Here is a 15,226-nt window from a genome sequence, read left to right as displayed (position 1 = left end):
AAAACAATTCCCGTAGTACTTCCCATTGGGATAATCACATGATTGCCATGTTGTATTATAACAAGAGATAAAAGCAACTCCAATGCAAAATCCAGCCGTCATAAAACATTTTTACCTAAATAGTCATTTTGTTCTGGAATTAAATAACAAAATGAATGTGCAAAACCAATATGTTTAAATTACAGCATTTACTCAATTATGCACATCTGTACAATCTATTTCAACACAACAGCTCCATTTCTGCTGTCACTGTTGAAAATGTGTACATCAAAATGATGTTTATTGCTAATATAATTTTCAAGAGGGTGTTGTAGATGATAAGTGGCTTCTTTAATATTTTATTTACATACATGACAGAGGCCGAATAATAGAAAACCCTCGGATTAAAATATAGTCCATTTAAATGAGTGTGTGTGAGAGGCTAACGTGACTTTACTATAGATTGAGTACAATGGATCTATTTCACAGCACACATTGTCATGCAAAATAAATAAATAAACAAACAATTAATTAATTAAAAAAAGCAAATTGCCAGTGGCTCTAGTGTGACATGGAGCCAGGATGAACAATGTCAGAACCCTTAACTGCACCTAAGCAGGATTCACCATTAGTTAACATTTTACAATGTAAATTACATTTACATAGTTGCTTTTCTTACAGAGAAATGTCAACATGTCTCGGCAAAAAAAGAGTGATTGAAAATATTAAAAGCTGGATGATGTGTTTTTGTAGGCCAACCCAGATATCAATAAAGCAATGAGCCTTTTCTGTTGACACTGGATTTTTTGCAGAAAAAAAGGCTCTGTGAAAAATAAAGATGTACAATACTTTCATATTTTCTTCAGCAGAAAAATCGAGCATCACTTTTATTTAAATGATTTGTGAAGTGCAAACCACCACTAGAAGTAAAAAACTATTGTTATAGGCTCTAAAGAAAACTACCCCAAGGTTGATTAACCTCAGCGTCACCAATACAGCACTAAATCTAAATTCAATTAAGCAGTAAAAGTGGACTAGTGTTGGGTATGATGATCTTTACTGTTACTGACAACCTCTGTAGTTGAATTTAGTCATTTGTTAGCAACCACCATTTTTAAGACACACACAAAAAACCATGCATGGCCCATCTATTGATGAACAAACATAAAAATGTGTCGACCTTGCGTTAACCAAAGATCTTATTTATAACACTTAACAAAAAAAATTAAAAAAAATCACCCGTAGACCTAGGGATGAGGGAACCAGACGTGTAAAAATGCCAACTTATTTCCAGGTTTTCAGGGTAATTGTTACAGAACTCTCTTTTTTCTTACCAGTATGCTCCAAGGCAACCATCATTGACTGCTCAATAAGGTCTCTCTCAATGAAGCCACGGAAGTCATCCCGGTATATGGTGAGGTCTGGTAGTTGGAAAGTGCACAAGGGCGTGTCCAGAAGAGGCTCACTGCTGCTGCCTCCAGTACTTGAGACATGAGAGCGAGCCAGGGACACAATAGTTGAACTGGCATGCGAAATACCCCGTGACAGACGCTTCTCTGTGGCCGCTAGAAAACAGTGGCAGAGGATTTCTAAGGTAATTGTTTTTAGTCAACTACAGTAACCAATAATGGAGACCTTCACTCAGGAGGAACTTGGGATAGTAAAGACAAGTTACTATGGTTAGCTGTCATTTTCTGCAAGTGTCAAAACTACATCGAGTTGTTTTGAATTTGTAAGGGTGTTACTAAAATTTAATGAGTGAACCCAACACTCTAAGCTGGGTCTCTAAGTGCCCTCTTCATTAGGTACCCCTGCACAGTCTAATGCAATCCCATATAGAAAAGTATGACCTTGTAAATGTAGAATTAATGGCAGTGCTGCTGTATTGGATTGCATTGCATTGCATTAGGTTGCACAGGTGAACCTATTGAAGTGGCCAGTGAGGGTATCTACATCAAAATCTGTTATATAACAAAACCAATTCACTTGCCAGTGGCCTCACCTTGCACTACCTCATCTTGGCGGTGAAGAATAGGGCGTCCTACCCTGGCCATCTCCTTTTCAGGAGGTAGATATGTCCTTTCCTCTGTGAACGAATATGTCAGGTTCCCAGCATGCACCTGTCTAAGCTGCTCAAAGTCACTGAGTGCAGCAGTGAAATCCCAGTTCTTGCCTACAGAGTGAGAGACAGGAACAACATCTGTTTGTTTCTATGTCAAGCAAATGACCACATCCTTAAGGAGTTTAAATATTTACCACAAGCTAATGACACTATTATCTGTCTTATCTTTTGTAAAGGCCACTGGCACAATCCTTGACTTTGGCAAATATCAGAATTTGGAGCACATCTTGGCTCACTGGCTTGCTGCTGTTTAATGCATAACATTTTTAACTCATTCTTGTCTGCAACCTGTATTGCTGCTAGGCAACAAGAGCACGGCTGACTCCAGTAATAACTTCCTTCTGTAAGTGTATGATAGCCTAATTAACAGCAACAAGCCAGAAGCACTTACTGAGACAGTGGTCAATGTAACTGTTGCCGATAACATCAGCCCCATCTAAAAAAAAATAATAAAAATAAAAATCCTCAAGTGTAACCTAATTTATTCAAAACTAGCCAGATCTGACATTTATTAGTACTTATCATTCCAAATTAGCATTGTCGTCAATATTTATTGTGTAGCATGTGTACTGGATAATGTGTCAGTTATAAGGTCTGGGGAAATTAACATGTTAATAGTGATTAAGGTCAAAGATTTAACATGTTAAAAAATGGCTAGGTAAATTAATGCAGGCCACATTATCCAAAAAGAGAAACGCTCTACTGATAATGTAAATGTGCTAGCCTGTCGCGTTAGCTGCCTCAATGTAAAGTTGGAGACACAGCAGATGTGTTCACTTTTGGAAAACTGAGCCGAACCTGAAACGCATTAATTCACTTTCAAATAAAAGAAAGAGCCAATATCCAGTATAAATTAAACAACGGCCAGCTACACCTGCATTTGGCCGTGAAGGCCATGGTGGCAGAGGCTCTGAATTCAGAAACATCTTCTCAACTCTGACAGATGTGATGACAGATTTTAGCGCTCAACAACAGCGCCTAAGCCATTTATTTGTTCATGTTCAGTCGCTCACATAAAGCCATGTGTGCATTTCATGGATGTATTTAGGGGTTTTCATTGTACCAATGGTTGATCTAATGGGTGGCTAAGAGAGAGCATTTTCCTTTGTTTTCTCCTTAATACATCCATGTGTCCTCTGACTCTCTTTTTTCATCTGGTTCAGATGAAAGGTCAAAGTGTGATGAAGTGCTCCGCAACTTACCCTCTAGCAGATCTCTGGCCAATCCTGGTTCAGCTCCAGTGGAACGGACAAAGTCTGACAGGACCGCGTCCATATCCACGGTCATGTGATCATGAATTCACAAGTTTGCTGGTTCCGTCCAGAAAGGAAAAACAAAACAAAACAAAAATAACAAAAAAGGAAAAATAAAAAAACAAAAAAACAGAAGCACAGACTCTGCTCTCCCCAGCAGGACAGCAAGGAAAGGGGTGAATGGAACTGTACCAGCTATACCTGAAAAGCAAACAGATACAAAATATCATTAAACCTGTACAAATAGACCCACCCACCAAAACGAATTAGTAACAGCTCACAAGAGATAAAGGGAGTGTTAAAGTTTGAATGTTTACAGGTAATGAGAAGCATTGCAAGCCTGTAGTGGCCTGGTTGCTTTTGAATGTGACACCTTTCCATTTACTTGTCCCACCCATGACAATAGCCGTGGCACAACAAAGAGAGAATGTGTCACAGAAAGAGCTTGCTCAAATTTGCCCTGAAACCTAAGGACAAGTCCAATGACAGCATGTCACGTGCCATCCTGTTTTGTTCCATTAGCAGTTATAAATTGAGTAAAAGCTATACGGAGCAATCACAAGTCATTGTTTTCATTCAAATCCAGCCCTCACGCATGATCTGTTTAATATGTAAACAGACGAGAACCTTTTTCCCCCCCCAGAGGAAAAGATAATGAAGGTACGAGCAGGAACCATTTAACACTTTGATCACATGTAAGAGAAAGCAACTAATTTGTATGGAATGTTCAAGAAACAGTGAATATACAAATAAGTCTAAATCTGTTGTAATCATATCAAGATACAGACATTACATTTTGATATCTGACTATTTTCTACAGTCAAAATGGTCATTTTTGTACATATTTAAAATGGTGGGTGGGGTGGACGGGTACATGCACCACAGTTTCATATACGTTCAAAGTCAAATTTGCTTGAGTGATGGGATATTAACCAACAGTAGGTTTTCTGAGAGCCCCCTTTGAAATCAAGCAGGACGATTTTACTCTTCAAAGTTCAATTGCAGATCTAAAGAGCCAGTTTCAGTTGGGCACTGAAATCAATAAAGAAACATTATCGAAACAGAGACCAAAAAAAAAAAAAAAAAAAAAGTCAGCATTAATGGGCCATTGACACAAAGAATGTGCAGGCCAATCTATATACAGCCACACAAAAGGCATAAATAAAAGTAGCCCTCGCAAAAAAGATGCACTTTTGGAGCCACACAGAATCTAAAAGCCTTTATTTTACCAGGAAAGATATTCGGAGCACACAGACACTTTTCAGCTCAGAATAACATTAAGATACTATACTTTTAGCTTTACATTTACAGAGTCTCTGGTGAATAATAAACCTTGCTGATCGATGCAGGTCAAAAGCAAATAAAACTCTTATCTTAGGGCTCCAACACAAACACACACACCTTAAACTTAACAATGGCAGTTTTTACTTGACATTGTAAGCAGTATTATTAAGCACTACTTCTCCTACAATCACTTTTGTATATGTGAAAAACGGCTTTTTAAAATACTAATATACCGTTACGATTCTCCACGCGCTACTCTAGGTAACTGTCATAATAAATTTACGCTTAAAAACTGTGCTACTGCCAGTGCTGTTCAAGTCTGGGTCACGGGAGATAACACCTTCTCTAAATTAAAAGGTAAGTTTTAGAGCATACTTCTAGAAAAAAAACAAAGTTGCATACTGTATTTTTAAAATAGGATAACCCCTAAACATAGATATAAATACAACATGCTCCAGGTAGTCAGTTTATAGATCAATGCTGTGCTGTAGAGGTGTTTTATTTACTAAATTGTTGCGTACAGCCTGTCACCTACATATCTCATCATGTTTCCCTTTAGTTCAGAAACTGCCTAATCCAGTTTTGACAGATTTTATTTATCTACCTACAGTCATCTATTCTCATCCATCCCATGTCTCATCCACCACCCAGTGTTCCTGCCTCATCTCTGACTCAGTGAACCCTTTTCCACTGCGCCTGATGAGTCACGAGTATACTCTTCTTATACCTCTCAATCGTTGCTTACTTCACACTCTCCCTACCTCCCTCCGTTTCTCTATCCTTATTAAAAAGGCGCACCAGCACGCAGGGGAGGAACAGACTTCAGCAGAAAAGGCCTTTCTCAAGCAGCAGAGTATTTCTACAGTTTTCTCTCTAGAGACAGGAATTCTGCAGTATCCTATGCAGGGTATCCTAACAATTCTTGCAGTTTGTCACTCCATTATGTTTAAGTCTATTGACCAGAGACACAACTATTTAGAGATTTCAAGCGTAGACTTGGAGACTAAAGCCCCTTTCAGACATGCATGGGTATCCTGAGTTTATCTAGATATATTCCAAAGGGGTTAGAACGGAAACTTCTTTGTGAGTTGGCCTGGACATTATGCAAATTGTACCTAGCCAGCTCCCCAGTACAAACTCCAGATAATATCTCATTGAGCATGTGTGTGAATAATTATGCGAAAATTGCATTGCGATTACACAGGTTTGTAGATGACGTCTATATCCTGCGACTGCCGCGAAAGCAAACAAGTTCAAACAGCCGACAGTGAAGAATGCTCATTTGTACCATGACGATAACAACAACAGCTAACTGGGGAGACGATGAAATTTGTGAACTTCTGTTGCTAAGCGCAGACATTGAAATTGTGAAGCACAATAAACACAATATTTTTAAGTATTTCTTCACAGGCAAAAACTCGTCTTATGTACACCATCAGGTGTGACAGAGCAACTCTGAAGAACTTCCCAACCTAATTCTCCAGATAGTCAGTTGAGCTGAAGTTAATATGGGAAAGATGCTTAAGTGCTAGTAATTAAAACAGTGCATCAAAACAGATTCAGAATGGCAGAGAGATGTGCTTTAGACCATTTTCGGACAATACAGTACCGCATAAAAAGACACCAGACGCTGTGATGTACTGAGCATGCGCCTATTGGTAGAGGAGGAAGCTTGAGCCAGGTTGTTACCAGCATCTCTACCCTCCAAAAAGAAAAAGCAGAACGGCACCGCAGCACATTTTACAGCTTCAAAGCAGCAATCATCTTTTCCATCACAATACAAACTCGACTTAGTACAATAAGGTCCTACAGCTGCAAAAACTAGTCACTTTATCAATGATAGATATAAAATAACCAATACTTCGATTAAAAAAAAAAAGAAAAGAAAATCCAAATATACAGATGGATACTTCTTTCCTCATTTTTCATGTACAAGACAGTTAACTTCTTTGCACTGTGTCTGAAATGAATAATAAACCTAAGTTTAGGTAGAGTTACTGCCACATTGGTGGGTGCTATTTGTTTTTACATTTGTTTAATGATTGAATGCAGATTGGATGCTACATGACTTTGCTGGAGAGATGTAACCAATTATTTAAAATCAGGAATAGCAATTTTACTCTAGATTGTGACAACAATGCATTAACTCGTGACATCATATTCACATAAAGTTAGTCCAATGCAAGAGCTGTGGGATGAAGGAGTTCTGCATCACACATACTACTAGTAGTAGTATACTAGTAGCCATACACCGTTAACTGTAGACTCTGTACCATTTCACTCACGGATCAAAAAGTAGACGGAACAAAAACATTAAGTTTGAAGTTCTGAAAAATAGGTGAAATCAATAAGGAATTACAAACAAACATACCTTCGCTGATTCTGATGTAAAACCTCTGGCACATCAACTGACAAAACAAGGCACTAACAGACGGAGGAAATGGTTGAAAGGGCGATAAAAGTGAAGAGGGTGTGGACAGAATGTACCAACCCAGACCAACAAAAGGCTGGCTGTTGTCACTGTGGGCCTTTACCATCAGCCATTCCAGTGAGCCCACTCAAATGAATGTGATATAATATTACATAGCCCTCAATAAAACAAAAACAAACAGATAAGACTTTCAAGAAAGCACCCACAAGTTGCACCATACATGTTTCACCATATTATCAACAAATAATTTTAAAGTGTTTCAATCCAGAACTCTCAGTTTCTGTTGTTTATGTAGTTATTTGACAGAGTACATTAGAAAAAGACTGTAACCTACACGAGTTGAGCATAAAGGAAGTGGCTGACAATCTTGGTTTATGGTTGCTTCCTTCGGTTGCTTCCCTTCGGTTACATTAGAAAATAATGCGGCACCAGTTATTTTTGTGATCACAATAATTCATGATAATTTGTGACGTCTTCAATGTCTCATTTTGTTTGGAGGTTACAGAGGTTTTAAAATGCTATCCGATTTCACTGTTGCATTGATGACAGAGGTTAGAGATCATAAACTGCATTTTCTACAAAAAAGTATGTGGAAAATGCTCATCGATTTCAACTGAAATAAATTATTATTTCGCCCATTTCAGCTTTTTGTGTGCTGGTGTACACTAGCTCACAGCGCCTAAGAAATGCACTGATTGTTGACAGATGTTCAAGCCTTAATACTTAATGTGGAGATCACACAAATGCATCTTAAACTGAATATCATTCACTCCAAAATATTGTTTGACAGCCAAAACTTTCAACTTGGCAGCAAGCACAAAAATTTGCACAAGAAATGACTGGCTAACATTAAAAGCATCGGTGCCGACGTGGGGCAGTCAGTGATTTCTGCGTGTGATGGCTGAGCTTTTGTCTGGCAGGAGGGCTTACGTAACGGGAGCTGCTGACAACACGTGGGTGCTGAGCTGAGGGCTGGGAGAATGGCCTGGATCACTGAGGGAGACAGGAAGGTCACCACAACCCACTATGTCAGTCCTAAGTGGACTGAGAAGATGACTCCTCGGACTGGGGAGACAAGCTTGTTTTGCTACCCTTTGGATTATTTATGAAGGAAATATTTTTCTACTCTTCTCATGTTTTTATGCTCTCATATTTGTGAAATTACTTGCATTCACAAAAGGGGAAACCGTTCAGTGCACCGACTATCCTGCTGAGGAATAACCAACTGAACTGGAGGAGGTTCTCCAGATTTCCTGCTACCACAAACTGACATTAGCAAGAAGAGTAGGGGGTTATTTATATTAGAAAATTATATTGGAAAAAAACATTATGGAACTGATCTGTGGATAAAAGGGAAGGGAAAAAAAGGACACTGAACAAATGATGAAACTGCTACAAAACCATGCATTAATACACCACTGAGACATTTTTTGATATGATCTTCAAAAACAGCTACCCTAGTTCCAGACATCTGAATCACTGACGTTCGACTGATTATCAGGCTCCATACAAGCTAAAGAAACACACGCACAAAAGCATCTTTTACAGCTGCTATTACTCCTCTACCTTTTTCCTAACAACTAAGTTTGTCCTTCTTACTTCAAGCATTCCTAAATGTCTTCCTCGTATGAAAGAATCTGAGAACATACCTCGTTCTGTTGACTTTTTTTTTTTGGTCAGACTGGATTTAACAGTGTTTTTGCAATAGGTTGATTTCAACCTGGGTTGAGACCATAACCAATCGCACACATCAAACCAAGAACCAAAAAGCGCATGGCAAAAAACTGACAGAAAAATTGTGTAACACACACACACACACACACACACACACACACACACACACACACACACACACACACAGTAGGTTAATAAAAACAGAAAGACTAGGCCTTTGGCCTACCATGGGCAAAATGTACTAGAGCTCTATGTGCCTTGTCATGCTTCACTGCATACGTTACTCATGCAAGGTCACTCAGTAATGAATGACCTAAATTTAGAGAACAAATTATATATTTTTTACAACGCCAAAGAAGAGCAGTGATAAACTAACACGTGAGCAAATTTGACATAACCTAGTCTAAACATTTTGTTAAATAAAAAATCTATGATGTGATTTGTTTGGCCACAAAAAGTGGAAGGAGACAGAAAATTGTGTATTTGTGTGCGTTAAAACGCTATCAGTAAATTTGGAAGTAAAAGTAAGTTTCACTCTTGCATTATGACTTTTGGTGATGAAGCTAATTAACATACTTTCACAGAACCTGCTTCTCCACATGCCTGTAAAGGTCTGTAGGAGAATCATGGGCTGTAACCTGTCTACAATCAAAGATTCACTGCTACATGTTTGGCTCACTGAGATTACATCAATCATGTAAAACACAACAGAGAAAGTTGTTGGTTCAGAGAACAAGTGGAATCCACTTACACCTTAATAGTTAACACTTAATGCATAACAATAACCCAGAACATTTTTATTATCTGCAAACTCTGTAGTGCAAACTCAGACAAAAATTGACGACAACTTCCATTTCGCTTGTTTCTCTTTAGTGGCCAGGGAATGATGAATGCCTACATCTATAAATATGTCAGTTCTATTCTAGTTCAACAATAAAAAAAATCCTTTTCTGTGATCCCAGCAAATGTAACACAACTTCTCAGCCCTACAAAACCTTATGAGTAAAGAGATAAAGGGCAAAAAATAAGCAAATAGAGGAAGGTAATGTGCCTGGTGGGGGTTGTAACGGGAGTAATAACTCTGGCCTCAGTACGCCATCACTCGTCCCAGTGATGGTGGAAGAGAGCTCAAAACCAGCTATTAGACACTGCAATAAGCAGAAAGCTTGACTTCAAACCAACAAATGAGCCAGTGATAGCTCGTTACAAATTTTGGTTAATTATATTGATTTATATGTCAGCCAATATGTACTAGAATCTGCACTACAAACTTTGAAATTGGGTACAGAAAGTAAAAACTACAAATTACCAAATACCCACTTACTTTAATGGATTAAGTTCCTCCCTATTCAATTGCTGAGCAATGCTGTAGTTTCCTGAAATTGTGCAAAGTGCAAATTAAAGGCTAAATTGCAAATACATCTCCCAATTATGAAATTGTGGCCAAATTACTTATTTTTCGCAAAACAGTGACGCACCAATAAAGTCATCATCATGAACACGTAAAAAAGGAAACACTATCCCTTCACAGACAGACAATTTCACGTCTTACAACAAAAAACAATCTCCTCAACAAACACAAAGTTTAGACATGTTCTGCTATAAGACAGCAAGAGTCAGCTAATCATCTAGAGTCTAAACAGTCCGGTAAACTGCAGCCGCATAGACCAACTACCCATATCAGTCTGCAGCACCGTTTTATCTGTCTTCCTTTTTTTTTTATTCAAAATGCCTATGCGCTTGTTGCGATAACTTCCTCTAAAAGTCCAAAGACATGCAGCTAAGTTAAGTAGTGACTCTAAATTGCCAATAGGTGTGAATATGGTGTGTGTGAGTGTAAATGGTTGTCTGAATGTGGCCCTGCGATAGACTGGTGTGCTGTACAGGGTATGATCCGCTTTTTGCCCAATGATATAGCTGGGATAGATGAGGTAGACACTTTACACATCACACAGCCCTAAATGCACCATTTAAAACAAAAAATATGGGTGGGTCTGCTGTGAACAATTAATCACAGTAAACATCTTACTACTGAAGGAAACCAGAAGAGGAAGAAAAACAAAGGTGTGGTAAGATGACTGTCCTTCAGCTGTCTTTATCTGTGGGAGTGCTGTAATCTGGTTACCGACTAAACCCACTCAGCCTACACGCACTCATTACATAAGATGAGAGCTACAGCTGGGAAGGAGGCTCATTGCTACTTAGCTAAGATATGGAGGAAGCCCTATACTCAGTTCCTCTCGCAGATAAACAAAAAGGTACTGCTGCACATGTATGTAAAAGAAAAGAATCTCTGCTAGAGGTTGTACTGCTTCAGTCCTTTTTGATATAAACTGTACTTGTTTGTTGATAGTGTAAACCCCCTTGAATCAAATTAGTGAGTTGTGATATTGGGGTTATATAAATTAAAATTCATAGTGTAGCGTAATATTAATCTACTTCACCGGAAAAATAGCTTTTCTGCTGAACTTGTTCAATTTGTAATGTTCTGCAACATCAACTGCCTTGAAGGGCAACTGGACGCAATTTATGAATAAGAGGCACATTAATTTCAGAGGGCTGGCTGTGATGCTAAAGCATATGATAAGCACTTCATTAAAAATACAGCCTTAAGATAATACAAGGTTTCTGCATAGAGAAGTGTTGCATTGCTAAGCAAGTCACGGCTGGTCTTTCTTAAATCCATTCATTAGACTTTTAACTAATATGTTGCTCATAAGGTAGAAAAACAATAGCCTCACTTTTAAGTAAGGGCATTCTGTGAGCAACAGCTTCCCTTACTGCATCTAAACTGCTGCCTCACTTATTTTCCCCATTTGGCTGAGAAGGTGTGGTTGACTAGTACTAAGGGAGGATGCTGATGTTTTCAGTTGCTATTGATTCACATCTCAGAAATCAATACAGTAAATTGGAGTATAACCATTTCCCTGGACAAAAGAAAATATACCAAAAAGCTGTTAACTGGAGAAAAATCAATAAAACCCACTGAACTGCAGTAAAACGGAACATCGACACAGCTGTTGTTGACATGGGAATTATAGGAGCTAGTGAACCCTTTCAAGTCCCATTATCTAAAAAATGCTTCTTCATGTGAATCCAAGAAAGCTTTTGTCTTGGAACAAAGAACCACAATGGAACTGCAGAAAGAACTGGTTATCTTCTTCCCAAATATGGACATTAACCAGCATACAACGTAAGAACTGTCAAACCTACTGTGTACATACAAACTAGGAGGAATTTGAAACAAAAAGTAGGAAAATCCTTAACCATGTATATTATTATATGCTACAACAGATACCATGTCTGTAGTGTGAATAAAAATCATGTACATTCCAGCCTTGATAAAGGTTTGACCACCAGCTGTGGACGTCCTGTGTGTATAGTAGATAAAACAACAACAGCCTGAATGCACACACAGCTGATGTCACAGATTCCACAACATGCTTGTCCTTTCAGAGGCCATGCCGCTGGAGCTGGACTAGTCCAAAAGCTGTCCGGTCATTAAACGAAAATTTGCCAAGTCGAACTATCCTCCCAGAGCCTCCCTATCCTGCTTGGTGGCACAGAAACATTCAAACCTGATCCAAGTGGACTCAGCAACCAGTTTTTTTTTTTCCTCCATGGTAGCTTGAGGCAAAACAAGGTGAAGAAAACACAATCTACTTACAGAGTTTGACCTTTTATTGTGTGGAGTGTATAAAATATGCATTAACCTTAGGTTGCAGTAGTTCGTAGTAGTTTGACTGAGTTACAGCAACTGAATGAAGTCCATTTATTCTAATACCAGTTAACAGAATCAACAAAACACAAGAAATAAGGAAAGAGGATAGTGATAATGTGGCTTAGGTCAAACGTTTTCAAAAGGATACTGTCCCTCATTGCCTATAAGAAACAAAGATGCTTGCTGAGTATTTATCCTTGCATCTGGATCAGTAGAACAACAAATGTGAAATTACAACTACAGTATCAGTGAGTACAGAGAATCAGCACCTAATCTTCGCGATGCCAGAATTAGAGCAACCTCCTGTTTCAGATAGTATAAAAAAAATCTGGTCATAATCACAGTTTAAACATAGCTGTCTACTATTTTTGAATACTGCACAGTGCAGACTTTCTAACATTTAAATACAGTCAGCAACAGTAGAGGATGCTTAACACATGTCAGTGAAAGACAATCATATACCAATTATATAATTCATCCAACTTGACAGTACCCGTTTAGGACTCATTTTCATGAACATATGAATGATGTATGTGAGGCCGTACTGTTCTTAAAGGGGAAAGCCTAGCCTGTTGTTGTGACCTGATGACCGGAACACAACACGTAGAGTTGGGTAGGACACACTTTTACGGACAGCACAGGTACAAAAAAAGTTTGAAATCAAGTAAACTCTTCCCTTTTTTTTGTGCACAACATTTAGGAGACTAGATTTGTTACAGGAGAGGCATATGGCCACATGCAAAACATCTCCTAGTCATGAAAGACATTAGAGAGCTTCCTGCAGTGGTTTCCTTCACCCTAATGTGGACTGATATTCATTGGAGCATAGAATAACAGCCACGCTCGGCCAACTGAAATGTGCAGTATTTGCTTCTGAGCACAAGTGTTTATCAAAGTGTCTGAGAGCTGATGTCATCGCGAAGCAGTGCCTGTAGCAGAGGTTTCTGTATTCACTAAATCCACTGTTCCCTAAAATGCTGCCCAGCATGATACAGTAATCTGTAGTGGACAAAAAGCTTGCTCAGAATTGAGTGTACGACAAAAATGTATACAATGAGAAGTGTTCTCTCTCTACTTAAGGGTACAGTGATGGCAACAACTTTTGATTTAAAAAAAAAAAAAAAAAGCCTATCCAAATAGTTTCCTATTTAACAGCATGCGTCATCTGTGGGCAGCTCGTCATTCCTCGAGCACAATCTTAATGACAACACTTAAGATAACTGTAAACTCGCGTCTTTACTCTTAAAAACACTTTTAAATACACATGAAATACATGTCACAAACAGATATGAGTTAAACGTGCAGCGAACCGTGACAGAAATTACAGATCCTTAACTGTGAATATTTTCTGGAACCATTACTCAGCTAAAAACTGAGTATCCTTAGGGTCACGACACATCAAAACATGGAAATATCAGTATGGAATGTGTAATAATCATCACAATTTGCTGACATTTTATACACACATCCATTATCCTCGCTTATCCAGAGTTGGGATCTATTTTTATAGAACTGGTAATCTGTTAGCCAAGTAAACAAAGAGTACATTAAGGTAATAAAACCAAAAATTAGGGTCACCATATGATTTGTAAATATGTACAGTAAATGTTGTAATACATATAGATAAAGCAGGGATATTAATTGTCAAAATTATGCTTTTGTTCACGTTGCCCCCTCCTTAGTTGCAAGTCTTTATTCTTTTTTTCTGTATGTCTATTGAGAAGGTTTATTTGCCAGTCTATTAATGTCGGCCTCAGAGATTCCTAGTAAGTGACCAGGGCAAGTCACTGCAGTCAGGCCCAGTAATCACCAGCCAAGGAGTGTTAATTAACTGCCGCATGAAGCAGGCCGTTTTAGAGAGGGCTTTAGGGGACCATAAGTGGCATTCCCACATTCCACATCGAGGCCACATTACATTGTGCACATTGTCAGTATGGTGGACACCTGAAACAGCAGAAAATGTAACGAGGGAATTTGATTCCTAAAGTGAGTGAGGGAGGTGGAAGCTAATCTGCTATCAATGCATGTCTGTTTCAGTGATGTGCACAAAAAGGAATCCAAAACAGGACATTTAGGAGAAACCGCTGCAGAGCATTCAGTGAAAGTGTTGTTGTGCTTCTAAAAGACAAGAGCACAGAGGTAGATGGTTAACTGGATTCATTTGGTGAACATTATGCGATGGTTTCAATATTCCGGAGAGCTGCCAACCTAAACTCCAGACTCTGTGGGTGAGAAGTATTCTTTCGGCCCTAACGGCCTCTTCATTGATTTTTAGCCTTTGTGAAGAAATGCAAGCCTCTACATCCATCTGAGCACATTTATTAGCTAAAATGGAGGAAAAGTTTGAACAAAATATGAAGGACTTTACAGTAATTATTAAAATGCTTAACATTATGCCCACATATAAAAATGCAAAGTGTCAGATTTAGGCCGACCATTTTGGTTAAAAGCATCTACAGAGTGATTTGCATTGAGGGTAAGAGACTGCAAGTTCCAAAGCCACAAAATTGGAATTTTGATTTGAAAAGTTTTTTTTTTTTTATTTGCAGTTGTTGTGCAATGCAGAATCTCTGCCCTTAAAATATTGTTTTTAAAGCTACCTACAAAAATGAGCATAATTCAGATATGGAAAATAATTATTAAATGATTGGCATTTCTAAAAGTTATGAAAAAATAAAGGAATCCTAGTATTTGTTTGTCAGTGTTAGATTAGACTGACACTTATGAACTAAAGCTGCCAAGCTCTCACACTGCTCAAAATA

The 15,226-nt window shown here is 38.4% G+C and overlaps 1 protein-coding gene across 3 annotated transcripts in view; it reads right to left on the bottom strand.

The window, feature by feature from the left end:
• otud7b (OTU deubiquitinase 7B) overlaps nt 1-15,226 on the bottom strand; it is a 31,302-nt gene that overhangs the window by 11,172 nt on the left and 4,904 nt on the right. Inside the window, exons 1-4 of one of the 3 annotated variants that reach the window (XM_067509318.1) lie at nt 7,010-7,074; nt 3,304-3,555; nt 1,982-2,152; nt 1,314-1,544 (exon numbers count right to left, since the gene is read on the bottom strand). In XM_067509318.1, coding sequence (XP_067365419.1) covers nt 1,314-1,544; nt 1,982-2,152; nt 3,304-3,388 — 487 coding nt within the window. In that variant the 5' untranslated portion in view covers nt 3,389-3,555; nt 7,010-7,074. Of the gene's footprint in view, nt 1-1,313; nt 1,545-1,981; nt 2,153-3,303; nt 3,556-7,009; nt 7,075-15,226 lie in introns of those variants that run through there. The other 2 variants (XM_067509317.1, XM_067509319.1) reach the window with 2 other exon arrangements.

This window comes from Channa argus, chromosome 7, assembly GCF_033026475.1.
Source record: "Channa argus isolate prfri chromosome 7, Channa argus male v1.0, whole genome shotgun sequence".
NCBI classification, from domain to species: domain Eukaryota; kingdom Metazoa; phylum Chordata; class Actinopteri; order Anabantiformes; family Channidae; genus Channa; species Channa argus.
Note: the sequence above shows the minus strand (reverse complement) of the source record. Positions and strands in the feature narration are given on the sequence as shown.